Source organism: Amblyomma maculatum, chromosome 4, assembly GCF_055883805.1.
Source record: "Amblyomma maculatum isolate TAMU_Amacu chromosome 4, ASM5588380v1, whole genome shotgun sequence".
NCBI lineage: Eukaryota > Metazoa > Arthropoda > Arachnida > Ixodida > Ixodidae > Amblyomma > Amblyomma maculatum.
This window is the reverse complement of record NC_139347.1, coordinates 78,325,066-78,340,496: the sequence shown is the minus strand read 5'-3', so window position 1 is coordinate 78,340,496 and position 15,431 is coordinate 78,325,066. Positions and strand designations below refer to the sequence as shown.

The window sequence follows — 15,431 nt, the reverse complement described above, 5'->3', positions numbered from 1 at the left end:
TTCTAGCATTTCTGGATGTGGCGCTAAAAATGGTAGCGTTCTGCAGGCATGTGTTCGCAGTCGAGGCACCACAGAGGCGTATCGACCAGAGAACTCCGATGCGAGTTTTAAAGCGAATGTTACACCGGGCTTTAGTAGTCATGTAAATATGCGCAGTAAATTCAAACTTCTACTTTAAACGTTATTGCGCTTTTTTTTGGTTTAAAATGCAATAGCTTTATTCTATAGGGCAGACCTTTAAAATATGGTGACCTCCGAAAGTCGTACCCTTTTGTTTCAAATACTGAACGCTTGTTGCGACCCTACAGCTGGCGGCCTCGTGGCACATGTTTTGAATAGCTGAAGTTCAGAAAAAAGCGCGGTGCCACGCAGAAAAAAAGCCTACGTCATCTTCCCATATTTTGCCCGACGAGGGCCACCTGTGGCATATCGGAATGAGAAGGGGGCAGCCAGGCAGGGCGAGGAAGAAACCTAGCGATAAAACATATTAGACGCATCCGAGGGACCGTATTTAACAGCCGACCACGGTTTTAAGCCACCGCCGCGATTCTCGCATGCCACATAAGCTTGCGACGAGTAAAACCCGCAAGCACAGCCGTGGCTACCCTACAAAAGTAAGAAACGAGCTGCTTGCCTCCTATCCAGTAAGGCAAAAAAAGTGATAGCGCCCCCCCCCCCCCCCCCGGTTATTTGCGATGAACGACCCACAGAATTCAATATTTACTTTTTAACTCGTTTTTTTACTAGTTTAAGTACTATAGTCATAAGAAAGGACTGAAGAGAGGGCCATAAAATTTCATGTTTTTATGGACTCATGCCTACCTTTCTTATACATCCGGTTGGCCTTGAACTAAAGAAAACAAGCACCTAACAGACTCGATGACAAGGCCTGCAGCTTCATGCCTTTACTTTTAAGAACGATTCCTAATAAAAAAAATATCAACAGTAAGAAAACGTGCATCCACGACTGAGGAAGTCCGTTTCAATGTGAGATCCAGGGTGTCGAACCGAAAATCAGAACCAAGCCCGAATTTATTTCCGGTACCGGATCCGAAACAAACTCATTTTTTCTCACCATGAAATGAAGATGGTCTGGAACAGAGAAGGGGAACCGTTGAGAACCAGTTCGGGGTATGGTTCCGACCCACTTTTTTGCCAACTTACCTTCATTTTCCCCCCCTCTTTTATCGCCGCTTTTAACGAGCTCTTCTCACTTAATTTCAAAGCGTCACTGCGCCCTCCCGCAAATATCACAGATATTTCACAAAATTGAAAGGAAAATATATTGTTACGGGGATGTATGTGATGTAACTGACGCTGCGATGGGCGGAACTCGGCGCAATGCCTTCAGGAGCCGAGCAGCATTCACCCTGTCAGCGTCGTCGTCTTTTAGAACACTTCGTAGTCCACGCGTTCCTCAATCGTCGTCGTTTTCTGTGAGCACACCACTTCGGTCATGCGTTTTCCGGTAACACTATCCCCCTCGGTAAAAGGCAAAGTTCCGGTGCGTATTAGGAGTGTGGTGTGAAAAGGGAATAATAAGGCTTGAGGCGGGCCACATGTGCGATTTCGGAAGTGGGTATAGGGGACGGTGACTTTCGACGTAGCGATTCAATCTCATAGGTGACATCGGTCACTGGACGTACTGCACGATAAGGACCTGTGTAATGCGGCAGAACTTTTTCACACAACCTCACACGACGGAACGGAAGCCAGAGCAACTCTAGAGATCCGGGAAGATAGTGAACTTCACGGTGGTGAGCGTCGCAGAGGCGTTTTTGAGATTCTTGAGAGATGGAGAGGTTGTGACGAGCAATCTGGCGAGCAGCATTGGCTCGGGCGATGGTGTCGCGGGCATACGTTGTGACGGGGCCAGCGGCGGGAAGCAATGTGTCGAAGGGCAGTAAGGGGTCTCTTCCAAAAAGAAGATAGAATGGAGAGTACCCAGCACCTCCACCAAGATGTTAAGGGGATGTATTTGATGTAACTGACGCTGCCATGGGCGGAACTCGGCGCAAAGCCTTCAGTGGCCGGGCAGCATTCACTCTGCCAGCGTCGTCGTTGTCTGTGAGCACACCACTTCGGTCACGCGCTTCCCGGTAACAATATTTCTATATGTGTCGTTACAACCTCAGTTGTTTAGTTTAGCTTTCGTTTCATTCCGAACACGGGCTGCCGTTGCACTGCAGAGTGGTGCCGCTCTGGAGAAAGTTGCACCATTCACGAACTGAATTCAAGCACCGAAATAGCGCCTAATTCGAAAACTGATTTAAATTTATAACTGTACGAAGCTGTCCCAAAAAGTGTCACGCAAAATATTTTTATTTCCTAACGTTTCATAACTTCGCAGTAAGTCGCAGAACCCCCGCATAGCAGCCGTTTGCGATACGATGACAGCAGGTATACATTTCGGTTGACCGACACTTCAGAATGGCAACTCGATGCTGATGAACATGCTGTCCGGCAAATATAAAACGTTAATTGCTTCTTCCCCCCCCCCCCCCCCCCCTTCCCTTCTCAACCACAGGATGTGGCGGAGGGGACTTTTGTCAGCGCCTTTTGACACACATAAAAGAAGCTAGCTGCACTGCCCCCTCCCGACCTTCCTTTGTTCAAAGTGTCTGGGACTTGCGAACATTATTGAGATCCTGCTTTTAAGGTGAAAGCCTCTGTAGGGTCATGGTGCGTCGACTGTACGTGACCACCAGACGCGTCATGTCATGTATGTCATGTACTTAATGTAAAATCTTGAACATATATTGCTTTTTTCAACGAACTCTGTGATGGAATTTAAAATTATATGTTCAAGATTTTACATTAAGTACATGTCATGTATGTCATGTACTTAATGTAAAATCTTGAACATATAATTTTAAATTCCATCACAGAGTTCGTTGAAAAAAGCAATATCCTCCATACTTACCAACACGGCTTCAGGAGAAGTCTGTCTACCGTACGTTACCAAACTGGTTGAGATCCAGCATGATTTTGCTAAAGCAATTAACGACCAAACCCAAATAGACGTAATTTATCTAGACTTGGGGCCTTTGATAGTGTCTGCCATGCAAAACTGCTATTAAAACTTACACATTTTAGGGGATAAGCTGTTACTTATCTGATCGTCGCCAGTTTGTTCAGTACGATGTCCACACTTCACTCTAGTTTTTCCCGCGAGCTGCGCAAGACTGAACTCTTTAGATCAGGAGGTGGTCTCCCAGTCCACTATCAACAAATTTGTTGAACTTGCCGGAAATTCTGTATTGTCAACTACGGGAAAGTGATGATATCAGTAATGTGTTTGTTTTATTTTTTTATGTATAATGTGAACCTGTGATGACGTCAACCTGTGAATGAATGTATCTTTCATTTTTCATAGCTTGCCTCCTTTTCTTTTTCCTTCTATTGTAAGAGTTCTCGATTTTACCCTTCTGTTCATATATGTGTGTATGCCTGTATGAGCAAATGAATCCACCATTGTTCCACTAATGAATTCACTATCCTGCCTATTCGTATGACATCAGTGTATCGTCACTTAAACGGCAATCAGGTTTATCAACTCTTGACCATCGTCGTCGCATTGCTTCTCTTAATCTGTTCCATTAGTTTTTTTACAGCTCCCTCGGCCAACCACCTTACATCACACCGCCAGCTCGCATATCTCATCGCACCGGCCATCCACTAGTAGTTTCATGTCAGCGCGCCCGCACCGTCACTTTTTCTTCACCATTCTTTCTTCGCACTGCAAAATACTGGAATGGCCTTCCCTACGATGTTGATGCCATCACCTGCCCACCAAGTTTTGTTAACAGTTTAAATATGCACTTCATAAATATCATGTAGGGAATCATATTCAATCAATGTTCGCACTCCCACCCCTTATTTAATGCCCCCAATGTGAGGTCTTTAAGGTAATAAAGTGAAGTGAAGTAAAAATCCCCGATTGGGACTGACAGCATCTCCAAGCAAAATGAATAAAAGTAACGAAATTCCGGCTGTATGAAGACAGATTAAAGGCAGGTTAAAACCGAAAACTGATTGACAGTGATAGTGTGCGATAATAGAGGGAATAATGACTACTAATGACTTGTAATGAACCTTATGTCAACAACGAATTGTAGCGACTACGATTGACTATAACGGTTAAAATGCTTTGTAATTAGTAGTAATGACTAAAAGGACTACCAATGATTTGTAATGGCCAAATGTCTAACTCGACTACAATTGGTCAGAAATAGTAACAAGTAGTAATGGCTAAAATGGCTACCAATGACATGCAATGAATACTAATGACTACAAATGACCAATATGTATAACGACCACTTGTAATGACTAATATTGATTAGAAATGACTAAATGCTTAGTAATGAATAGTTATGACTCCTAATGACTAATGTGTTTAACGACCACTTCTAGCGACTAAAATCTATTAGAAATGACTGAAAATGCTTAGTGATGAGCAGTAATGATGAAAATTTCTACTAATGACCGCAAATGATCAATATGTCTGACGATGACTTACAAAGACTACAACTGATTAGAAATGGCTTAACATGCTTGTAATTAGTACTAATGACCAAAAAGACTACGAATTACCAATGTAGCTGATGACAATTTGTAACGACTACAATTGACTAAAACGTTTAGTAATGTCTAGTGCCCCTCGGGCAAAGCGAGGGGCGGGGGGGGGGGGTACGGAGGGTGGCTGCTCCTGGCTCTGATGGGGCCGGGACAGGTAGGTAACCGCCGCTTGCGGCGGGGGCTAGCCTGCCACCAATTTTTATCTGTTGTAGGCCGTCATTGCACCCGTCACTGCTTCGATGGTGGACGACGGCTGTTGTTGCGGCGCTCGTCTTTCTCTCCCTCTTCTTTTTCTTTCTTCTCTATTTTCTCTTCTGTCTGCACGAGGCAGCGGAGGTGGCTCAGCTACAGAGCCAGTAGCAGACCCGTGCATTTTCTTTTCCTTCTTCCTACAGCCACAGCAACAACAACATGATTGATTGATTGAATGTCCTTTATTGAATGGGAAGGCTCATGGCCATGGATGGGGATAAAGGGGAGTAGACATAATCTTCATTGTTTAGGTCGTCACTCGAATCACATTGCTCTAACCAGGCAACTAAGCGAGCCATACTTGGCAAATATCATCTGTGTGTTAGCATCAGTTTCTAGAAGGGAACGGTAGTTCAGGCGGTAGGGTTCGATCTCGGGGCGTCTAGTAGAAAAAGCAGGGCAATCCCAAAGTAAATGAGATATGCCGCCGCAGGTTAGAGTCGTACAGTGGGGGCACGTAATCATTTTCTCCGTATACTGACTCCAGCGGGCCATAATACGTGGCGTGTAAGCCGCATGGGCGATGAGCTTATTCAAAAATACTTCTTGACTTCGGGTGAGGTGGGTTCTTCTCGTAAAAAGTGGGTCTGGTGTGGCCACCTGCATGCGATGCTGACTGAGGCTACGAAGGCTGGTCCGAGTATAGTGCATAAGGGAATGAGAAGGGGTGAGTTGCCCGCCCAAGGTCGAATAAGGATGAAGCAAAGGGGATGGGGAAGTAAATGTGGACATCCTTACAGCTACTTTCGATTACGTGCGAGGTCGTAATTTTCCACTTAGCTCTTGTCTTGACTCATGGGTGTAACCAAGCCAGGCTTATGGCACTGTGCTGAAAATGAACTCATTCGAATCTCATTTGGGCACCATGATGTACTCTTTCTCGACGTCTTCCCTTATCGCTCACTGCCTTTCACGTTCTTTCTACCTTTTTTCACGATACGTTTGCTCAGTGAGAAGGAGTAAAGTGTTGAACGCCAATAACGACAGCCTTCTTGCCGACAAACATTCTGCTGTTCTCTAGTATCCATTATGATTTGCACATTCTCCTCCCGCTCCTGGTTGTATAAATTATCGACACCCTTTACATAAAGTGTTTCAGTGATAACTATATATTTTAAATATTTTAAATATTTTCTCTGTGTCGTAGTAGAAAACCAAAAAACAAGCTCCAAGAGCACAATCCTGCATCTTTAAATAAGCAAATTTCTCTGTCTTCATTCTGGGGTTACCACTCTACTCCTAGCCTCGCGCCAGAAAAAAATCTGCTAACCGAGGGAAATCCCTGTGAGTATCCAATAGGACTGCCCTTTTAATGTAGGACTTCATAATTATCATGAGCATTGATTATTATAGTTCAAAAAGAGCCTTGGCCAAATAGTAAGCTGAGACATGTTGTAATTCCAGAAAGCATTGAAATGACGTATCGAGGTTACCTTTCAGCTTCACAACCATTCAGAGGATTACTAATGTAGACGCGAATTCGCAACCGCTCGAGGGCACACGCTTCGCTGTCATAGAGAAACGCCATGGCAAACTCTTCAATCTCATAGACAAATCATCGATCCGCGCGGTCACTGCAAAGCGCAGGAAGCACGGTCTGCTAGCTCCACATTTACTAGCTCAAGCAATTGAGTTGCGCGAGAAGTGCATTTCAGAGAGCCCCACGATGCATTAGTATACTCTCTCTATACGATTTGTGAGTGCGACAACCTGAGGAGTGCAATGGTGTGTTAGCTGTGGAAAGAACATCGTGGTGAGAGGCAGCAAGGGATCACTAAAGCATGGCTGAAACGCCTGACTTTGTGCGTTCTAGGCGTTGCTCAAATCAGCGGTGTTTAGCGGCATGATCGCTGTGGTGAAGGCTAAGCGGCAGCGTCTCAATATACGCTCTATCTTAACTGATCGTCAATTGCGCGAGTGATGAGAATGTGGCAGTAGAGTTGTCTGCCAGCCAAAAGTTCTGCTCCAGTGGTACCTATGCCAGGTTAATGTGGCTGTCTTTATTCCCACTTTCCAAATATTGTACTGTGGACCACATCAGCCAATAATCACTTTATTTTTTTCTAATTATCACATCATTGTGTCTGCTTCGTTCTTCCCATCTTGTTCTTGCCTCTATCATGCAGTCTGACAGCATTTAATTCAAACTAGTGCTTGCCGATTTTATTCCTTCATTTCTCTTTCAAAAATTCTTCCAGGCCTTCAAGGAATGGAATTAAATAGGATGAACATTTTATTATTTTTAGGGTTCTAAGGTTTAGTCGTTTTTTGTTCTCTTTGAGCTCAGTATTGGTGTCACTTAGTTTTATTTGAAAACACTATATGCACGACCATATCAGATACTTGAGCTCATGGACACATTCAACTGTTGTGTTACATGCGTTAGTTGATGCGTAAGAGTACATTAAAAAAGCAAATACTTGCGTTATGCACAAAAGCACGTGTCTTGTCTCACAGCAATTGCTTCACTGCAGTATGGCAGCGCCACCCACCATCATTCTACCACTATGTTCCTGCCTTTCCACAGTGCAGATGAGGAGGTGAAGGCGGTTTTCAGTTGCCGACGTTATCTCTTTCCTGGGATCATGGCTATAAGCCTTGCTTTATTAGGAAGAACCATTCTGTACCGCTCTCATCCAGCCGCCTTTTTTAATTGAGTGGGTACCACGTGGCCTGCTGAGTTCATACACGGCCGGTCTCGAGGGAGAGTGCGCGCTGGCGCGCTCTCCCTCGAGACCGGCCGTTGTTCATAAAGCCCGGCAGATTTTGCAACTCTCTTCGAAACTCTACCATTCTCAATGTCTCAGTTCTTAAACCTGGATAATGCTACTCTCCTTCTAAAAACAAAGGAGCACCTTCGGCGCCGCACGCGTGCTCTCGTACCTCCGTTTGCGGTAATCCTCCACCGCGATCGGTCGTATCCACGCAGAGAAAGTTGAGAATTCAAGGATCTGGGTCTGAGTTGTATGCCATCACTTTGCCGTCATTCGAACATGACCTCAATATCGGCACTTATATTCCCGGTCAGTGTGCCCTGTCTGCAACTCACTGAGGCAGATATTCATCACTTGTGATGGGTTTTCTAGGTACTGAAGCCAACAAGAATTCGGCACCTGGCAGCAGCGGTTATCCAGCCAAACAAACCATCCTCATAGATTGTCTGAATGCACCGACCTCATTACCGCTCCCTCCTCGACCTCATTCTTTTATTTAATAGCCGCTGTTTTTTTCCTTAACACCCTCTATGCCGTGAGACAATAAACAAATTTATAAAAAAAGACCATGTTGTACTGTACTTGATCACGAATTGTAAGCAGTTGCATGGTTCTGGGGTAGTTACATTAGTATTTTCATACATCAACCACAGAACTGGGCCTGACTCATGATTCTTATGTCGACAGCAGGACAGGCAGATCGTCTATGAGTGTACAAGACAAAATATTGTTGGATGTAACATTGGTCGGCACTTGTGTCACAAGTGAAGGATAGCTGCTTTGTTTTTTGCTAGAACTATGCATTCACTTCAATGTTCATGATATTAACGGCACTTCCACAATGAAAAAAGAAAGTAAAAGTACTGACAGCCTCTTTTATATAAAAAGAGAAATGTATGTGCCATGCACAAGGCATATGCTAGCTTGCCACACGAAATGTGTTTCAAGGAAAATATTGCTCAGGTGTGCATGCCGACTCACCATCTGCTTATTTTTCACAAAAGAGAAACGGGTAGTGCACATCACGTGTCGAGGACACGCTCTAATCACATGATGTCGTTAACTGACTTTTTGTTGTGCTCGCTTTGTTCAATAAAGCCACAAAATAATCTCTATTTATTGCTTTTCATTTTATTGATGTACATATAAGGCATATGCGTTTTAGTTCATGCATTCAAATTTCGCTGATATATGAATGTGAGGTGTTATCGATGCTTACGAGGAGCAAAGCCACTTTTCGCTCCCATTCTTTGCCAAACCACTTCGAATGTGGCGATGGCGCTCTTGATCTCCAGCTTTAACGCTGTTCACGTCTCGTAAACTCGCTACGCCTCTCCGTCCACAGTTCATAGTCCACATGTATGCAATGATGCACCGATACCACAACGCTGCAATAAAGTTCACTCGCACTCAATGCAGTTGGGGGCGTCCGCATCGTGGAATAAATAGAACGATGGTATATTTAACCTATCTAAAACAATAATTAAGATATAGGGAGAAAAATTAGCATGATAGCTACTGCTGCCACCCCGTTTCAAAGGGGACGCTCCTGTATTCCATCCATCCATTCATCCATCCATCACCACAGTGGCTTTGTTCTTGAAGCATCGTCGTTTTTCGTTCTTAGTGCCAAAATATATCAGCAGAATATGGCGTTTTTTTTTCTTGTCGTTTTTTCCACGTTTTCGTCAGAATGCCTAACCGCATTCTGTGCTTACGTAACTTGACACCGCCCTGCTGCACACTTCAGGGGTACGTCCGAATTTGAACAAAATGGCGAAATGTCGAGAAAAGGGTCGCATGCCTCTCACATGTGTGCAATGTCAATAGGAGGGTGACCAACGTAGAAGAAACAATGTGCATCATTTTAGACGCCTCTCTAGCCAACCCTTCGTAGCTGTTGGTGGGACATCGGCCCTATGTGGCAGCCTTCTCGACATTCGCAGCAATTTATCTCAGTCTCCACTTATGGCCTCGCATAACTGTGAGATAAGAGTGCGTGTTCGAGTATGGAGTTGAGTCTATTTATTTTCTCCTCGAGAAAGTAGCAGTGATATGGGAGACTGTTAAGATAAAGCTTCGGATCACAAACGGCCCCATAGTTGGTTCAAACCTGCGAGCGTCGGAATATCTGACGCGCTGTACAGATAACTGCACAGAGAACCAGAAAAGCCTCATGAACTCCCGCAGACGCTATTTTTTCCTGTGAGTAAATGTTTTCATATTGGGAAGTTTAGGTGCACCTTTTTCTCATCTGCTTATTAACGTTGCATTTTTTAATATGTGCCTAATCGTTGCACCTGGGCAGAGGACTGAACTGTTTTTTTTTTTTTGTGTGTGTGTGTGTGTGTGTGTGTGTGTGTGTGTGTGTGTGTGTGTGTGTGTGTGTGTGTGTGTGTGTGTGTGTGTGTGTGTGTGTGTGTGTGTGTGTGTGTGTGTGTGTGTGTGTGTGTGTGTGTGTGTGTGTGTGTGTGTGTGTGTGTGTGTGTGTGTGTGTGTGTGTGTGCAAAATAATACTTGCTTTGCGCTAAAACCATTTTTAACACTAAGCGGATAAGTGTTCTGCGCCAAATGTAACAGATTTTTCTGCAATATCTAGGCAAGCATGTCGAACATTTGTGGAGTACATTTACATTCCCAACTTTCATGTACAGTGGATGTGCCCTCGAGGTTTCTTTGGCGTTCTGATCAGCGCGTACTGGCGCGGATCAGCAAGCGAAATTCTTGTCACTACATGACCCAATTATCCATTGATGCTGTCTCAACGAAGCATGAACGTGTCAGTTGCCACTCCCTCAACGCAGATACCGCAGACCTGGATCAAGTCCATTTAAGGTGATGTCACTTAGCTCTCGGTTACGACCGTACAAGAAAAATAGCAATGCGTGCAGCTAAGCCCTAAAACCAGGATTAGCTTGTTATTAAGGCTGTCCATGTACAATAACAAAAGCCCTATCTGTAACCGCGAGAGTGCAGCTGTGAATAAAAATTCAAAAAAAAATAAAAACATCCGAGTTCGAAAACATGGCGAGCAGCGGAAGTGGGCGAAAACATCCCGCTGCAGGGTCGCGCAGTCCGTAGCTGAAAACAAAACAGCGATAACTGCATCTTTTTCCATCTGTCTGCTTATGCTACATACGATGAGAGCGTGTGGGAATGTGATATCCATGCACTCAGTGGACCCATATAAAACGGCGGAAAGCTGGGTCACATTGAATGCGTACGTGCGAGGCGACTGTCGAGGGCGTTGCTATCTTATGACCTGGCCTATGCCAGCTGAAATCACTAGTGAGACCGCTCGACAGCTTAGTTCTCTATTTCAGATGATTTCCTGGGATGGCTGTTGGCCGCTGCTTACAGCGTGCTTCGTTATTGCCGCGTTCCTGATAATTAAGGCCCTCTTTGGGAGATGCGTGAAGGACGACCTCCAGCCGCCACCCGGCCCATGGGGTGTCCCTATACTTGGTTATCTCCCATTCATACGCAAGCCATACTACGTCGTCTTCAAGGAATTAAGTGAGCGGTATGGTCCAATAGTAAGGTAAGTGCCTGTAAATGCAAGAAAAAAAAAAACGCGTTTCTTGAGCAGTATATAGTAGCTATGCTATGCTATGACACTTACGTTTTCTTAAGCGATAAGAACTGCTACGACACGTCTCTTAGTGCAGCTAATCAACATGTGATTCTTTCTCATGCGCCCTGCGGACCACGCCCTCCATAAGGCTTTGCTTTGCCCTCTCAAGTTAGCGAGCAGCTAGTAATAGTGAAATCAAAAGAAATGTAAATATGCCGGCAGAGGAGAAGGTTTAGGTAAACATCATACAAATAAGGTTAGGATGGAACCTTCAGAAGTCTTTCGTTACGTGCGCGCTTTACTATTTGTAACGGCCTAGTTATTTTTGGAATAAAATAGAGAATTTTAAATTTCAAAACCCAGTATCATCGCCATTCGATGGGCAGGCATGTGTCCCTCTCAGTGTAGATCGTCTGTATAAGTATCTTTCTGAGGGTGCAGAAAAATGAGGTTCATTGTCTTTTTGTCTTCTCTTCTTCCGCACCTCTCCAAGGCGCTCGTCGATTTGGCGGATGACGTGTAGCGGAGAGACCAATGACGAAGAACTTGTAGTATTAAGAGGAAACGTAACTTTGCAAAGCAACAGACAAGCACAGAAAGGTATTTGCAAAAGACAGAGGCGACTAGACTTGACGAAAGAGACTGACTCACTCTACACACCGCTCCGCGAGCAGGCGCGTTACCGGAAATCATGAACTCAGCTCTCCTTCCACAAATTCGAGAACCGGCGATCTCTGCGCGGCGCGCCCTGAAATAACCGCCGCCGAAATTTTGAGGCGCGGAGAAGGAGCACAAACAGCCCACCGCTTCCAAAAATATATGCTCCTGTCCTCTAGCTGGCTCGCTAGAGTAGCCTGGAATACGCTGGAAGCTATGGAATGCACGTTCGGCCTTCTCAAGGACGCGAAGTGAGGAGGACCGGATGTGCGCGGTGGGATGCATGCGTGGGTCAGCGTGCCTTCTCCTCCATGTCTACGGGGGCGAGGAGGCGCAGCGCGGTGACCGCGATTGCGTAATCGACTGCGCTTCCGTCAGGAAATTTTTCAGTCCATCCGCGCCGCTTTCTCGGGCGTGCACGCTGAAACCTTTTAAAGTAGACTACCGCGGCCTTACAAATGCTCAGCAAACAGTACCGTTTTTATTAGAGAGATTTAGCACACCATGATCCGCGATCCGCTACCGTGATTCGCCACCGCGCGTTCCATTGCGCATGCCCAAATCACTTTCATGTCGATAGATGGCGCCGCATACTTGATGTCGGCACATTGACCTGGCGCATCGGAACCAATCAGCTTGTACGCCCCGCCCACGAGCGGTAGAGTGTCACGGTGGCGGATTGCGGATCACGGTATGCTAAATCTCTCTCTATTATCTTGATATACGTACTTAAATGCACGTCGAAAAAGCGTCTGTATTTATACTTCCTGCAATTCGCTTATACATTTACCCGCAGACCGACCAAGGAAAGAAGAAACATAAGATTTTGGGGCGATTGTCGATCTTACTTTTCTCAAATGGCATCTACATTCCGCCTTTAGAATGATGGAGAAGCCAATATCTAGACTAAATAAAATCAGATATCATTCTAGGCACTGATTCTCTGACACACACAGAAAAAGAATGGTGCTTGAGCATTTCCAACCCTGGCCATTCACTTCCCCGGTTTGCAATATGCATATTCACATTGACAAATTCACAAAACAAAACGGGCTAGTTTTGAGAGGAGCGAAAAGAGGATATAGAAAAGAACTACTTTATTTTCAATCTTTAGAAGTTCCCTCCTTACCGGGTGTAGCGCAGTCTCTGAAGCGGAGGCTGTATATAGAGAAACAGGAGGTGTGCGATGGCACTCCTCTGTAAATCTGTACACTGTGGGAATTCCTACACAGAAGGGACAAGAAGAACGCTGTTATGCGGTGTAGAAGAGAAAAGGCAACTAGACCAGGAAAGAATGCGACAATTTCTCGCTGGGGGAAGTTGGTGGGTCCTTGGGTAGTGGCTATAGATGTGCCTTCTGTTTTGTCTGTAATGTTGCAATGTTTCGACGTGCAGTACAATCTCGGTAAAAAAATCGGTTAACCACAGCCTCCGCTTAAACGAATCAACCAACCTCCGAGCTAGTTATATTTGTATTAGGCCAATAAAAAAAAAAGGCTCGTTAATCGGAACTTTTTGTCGTGAAGTCAGCATCCAATGTCAGCGCCAAAATTACCGCGAAATGCGCTTCATTTGGAGGGGGATGTCATCAACGACAGGGAGTGTGGTCACTGGACAGAAATGACGCTTGCGATGAAGTACGCGTCCCCAAGAGCAGCGTGACGAACATGGGTGACGCTGTTAAAAAAAAAAATAAAAAAAAACTGCTACGAGAGCTAATGCAAGTAAGTATAAAGTCGTTTTTCAGTAGCCTGTAAATCGAAATACCCACGTTATTTTACTGTCAGTGTGTGTAAGTTGTCTATTGAGGCTTATATGTAATTCTAGTAGGACTCTGAAAAAAAAAAATCACTGCCTAATTTTGCGCAGTAATGTTATGTCCATTGTGTGTACCATTCTTATTACCCTGATTTCTTATATCGCAATCCGCTTCCATGGAGACTGACAACGCAGCGCCCGCCTCTCGGGTCGAGACCTCTGCTTGCAAGCGGTTCACTCTGTGCTGAACATATTCTCTCTGTAAACAAAACTCCTGACAAACGGAACATATTTCTCCTCGCTCCCTTGAGGTTCTGTTTAGAGTCCACTTTAGTTGATTGGTACTGCTGGTCGCTCGGCCGGATCGGACTGCTCTTCCGATGGTGTCTGGTCAGCGTGACGAACATGGGTGACGCTGTTAAAAAAAATAAAAAAAACTGCTACGAGAGCTAATGCAAGTAAGTATAAAGTCGTTTTTCAGTAGCCTGTAAATCGAAATACCCACGTTATTTTACTGTCAGTGTGCGTAAGTTGTCTATTGAGGCTTATATGTAATTCTAGTAGGACTCTGCAAAAAAAAAAATCACTGCCTAATTTTGCGCAGTAATGTTATGTCCATTGTGTGTACCATTCTTATTACCCTGATTTATTATATCGCAATCCGCTTCCCTGGAGACTGACAACGCAGCGCCCGCCTCTCGGGTCGAGACCTCTGCTCGCAAGCGGTTCACTCTGTGCTGAACATATTCTCTCTGTAAACAAAACTCCTGACAAACGGAACATATTTCTCCTCGCTCCCTTGAGGTTCTGTTTAGAGTCCACTTTAGTTGATTGGTACTGCTGGTCGCTCGGCCGGATCGGACTGCTCTTCCGATGGTGTCTGGTCAGCCCGATTCCAGGCTATCACGTTAACATCTTCATTGCTATTGACGGCGGCGTGAAAAGTAGTCCAGACGCCGCCAAAAGGAGATGTAAAATAGTAATGCGTGATTACGGAGCGTTTAATCATCGCCATTGCTTTTTCTGGAGTCTGTCATGCGGGCAGGGAAACCACTGAGCACTGCCAAGACAGTTTGCTAGCGAACGTTTCGACAAAATGACTTGTCTTCGTCTTGTGATCCGTAGGTTGCTATCACCGTTCTAGGGTTGCACAGGAATAACGATTAACTGAATTTTCAGGCTTCGCCTTGGCTGCAAAGACGTGGTGGTGCTCAATGATCTCGCGTCTATCCGGGAGGGACTCACGAATCCCGACGTGCTCTATCGGTCCAATGACTTTGTCTTTCGCTACCTGGGAATTGAAGGTTTGAATTACGTTCAACCACCTTTATGTTCACTTTCAAAGGCACCTAGAGTCTCGTAGTGTCTGTGCCATTGGTTCCCGTGCTTGGGATTGCGTCTCTAAACTCCGTATGATGTGTTTTTATTTACGAAAGGTATCGCAGCAATGAACGGAGAACCATGGCAAGAAAACCGAAGATATTGTTTCCACGTGCTGAGAAACTTGGGGTTTGCCAAGAAATCCATGGAAGCACACATCCAGGTATGCACTGCTGTTCTGGGGGTCAGGAAGACTCCTCCGCTGTAAATTCTAGGGGATGGAGCTATACAAACCAAGTAAACAAAAGGCACTTGCGTTGGCATCACTAGGAGTCCGCTCGATACTCTATATATGACGAGATGAAAACGAAGATTTAAAGAGGCGCGAGAATGGAACATGGCTGCTCGCCAGAAAGTACAAGCGCATTAGGTCTGTATTATGTTTTAATAGAGAATGTGAAAAGATGGCATCTATTATCTTGTACCACAAAGTTGTTTCCACACTCGCAGTTTCAGCTTCTGTAGCTAATCGGCTCGTGCTATCTAGCGTATTCATGCCGTTAATGCAGGTAATCCTA

General features: G+C 45.0%; 1 protein-coding gene across 1 annotated transcript in view; it reads left to right on the top strand.

Moving 5' to 3' along the window:
* Nucleotides 1-10,867: 10,867 nt before the first annotated feature.
* LOC146191490 (cytochrome P450 2A12-like) overlaps nucleotides 10,868-15,431 on the top strand; it is a 37,462-nt gene continuing 32,898 nt past the window's right edge. The window contains exons 1-3 of the mRNA XM_084600339.1: nucleotides 10,868-11,085; nucleotides 14,713-14,837; nucleotides 14,970-15,076. Coding sequence (XP_084456465.1) covers nucleotides 10,868-11,085; nucleotides 14,713-14,837; nucleotides 14,970-15,076 — 450 coding nt within the window. The remainder of the gene's footprint in view (nucleotides 11,086-14,712; nucleotides 14,838-14,969; nucleotides 15,077-15,431) is intronic.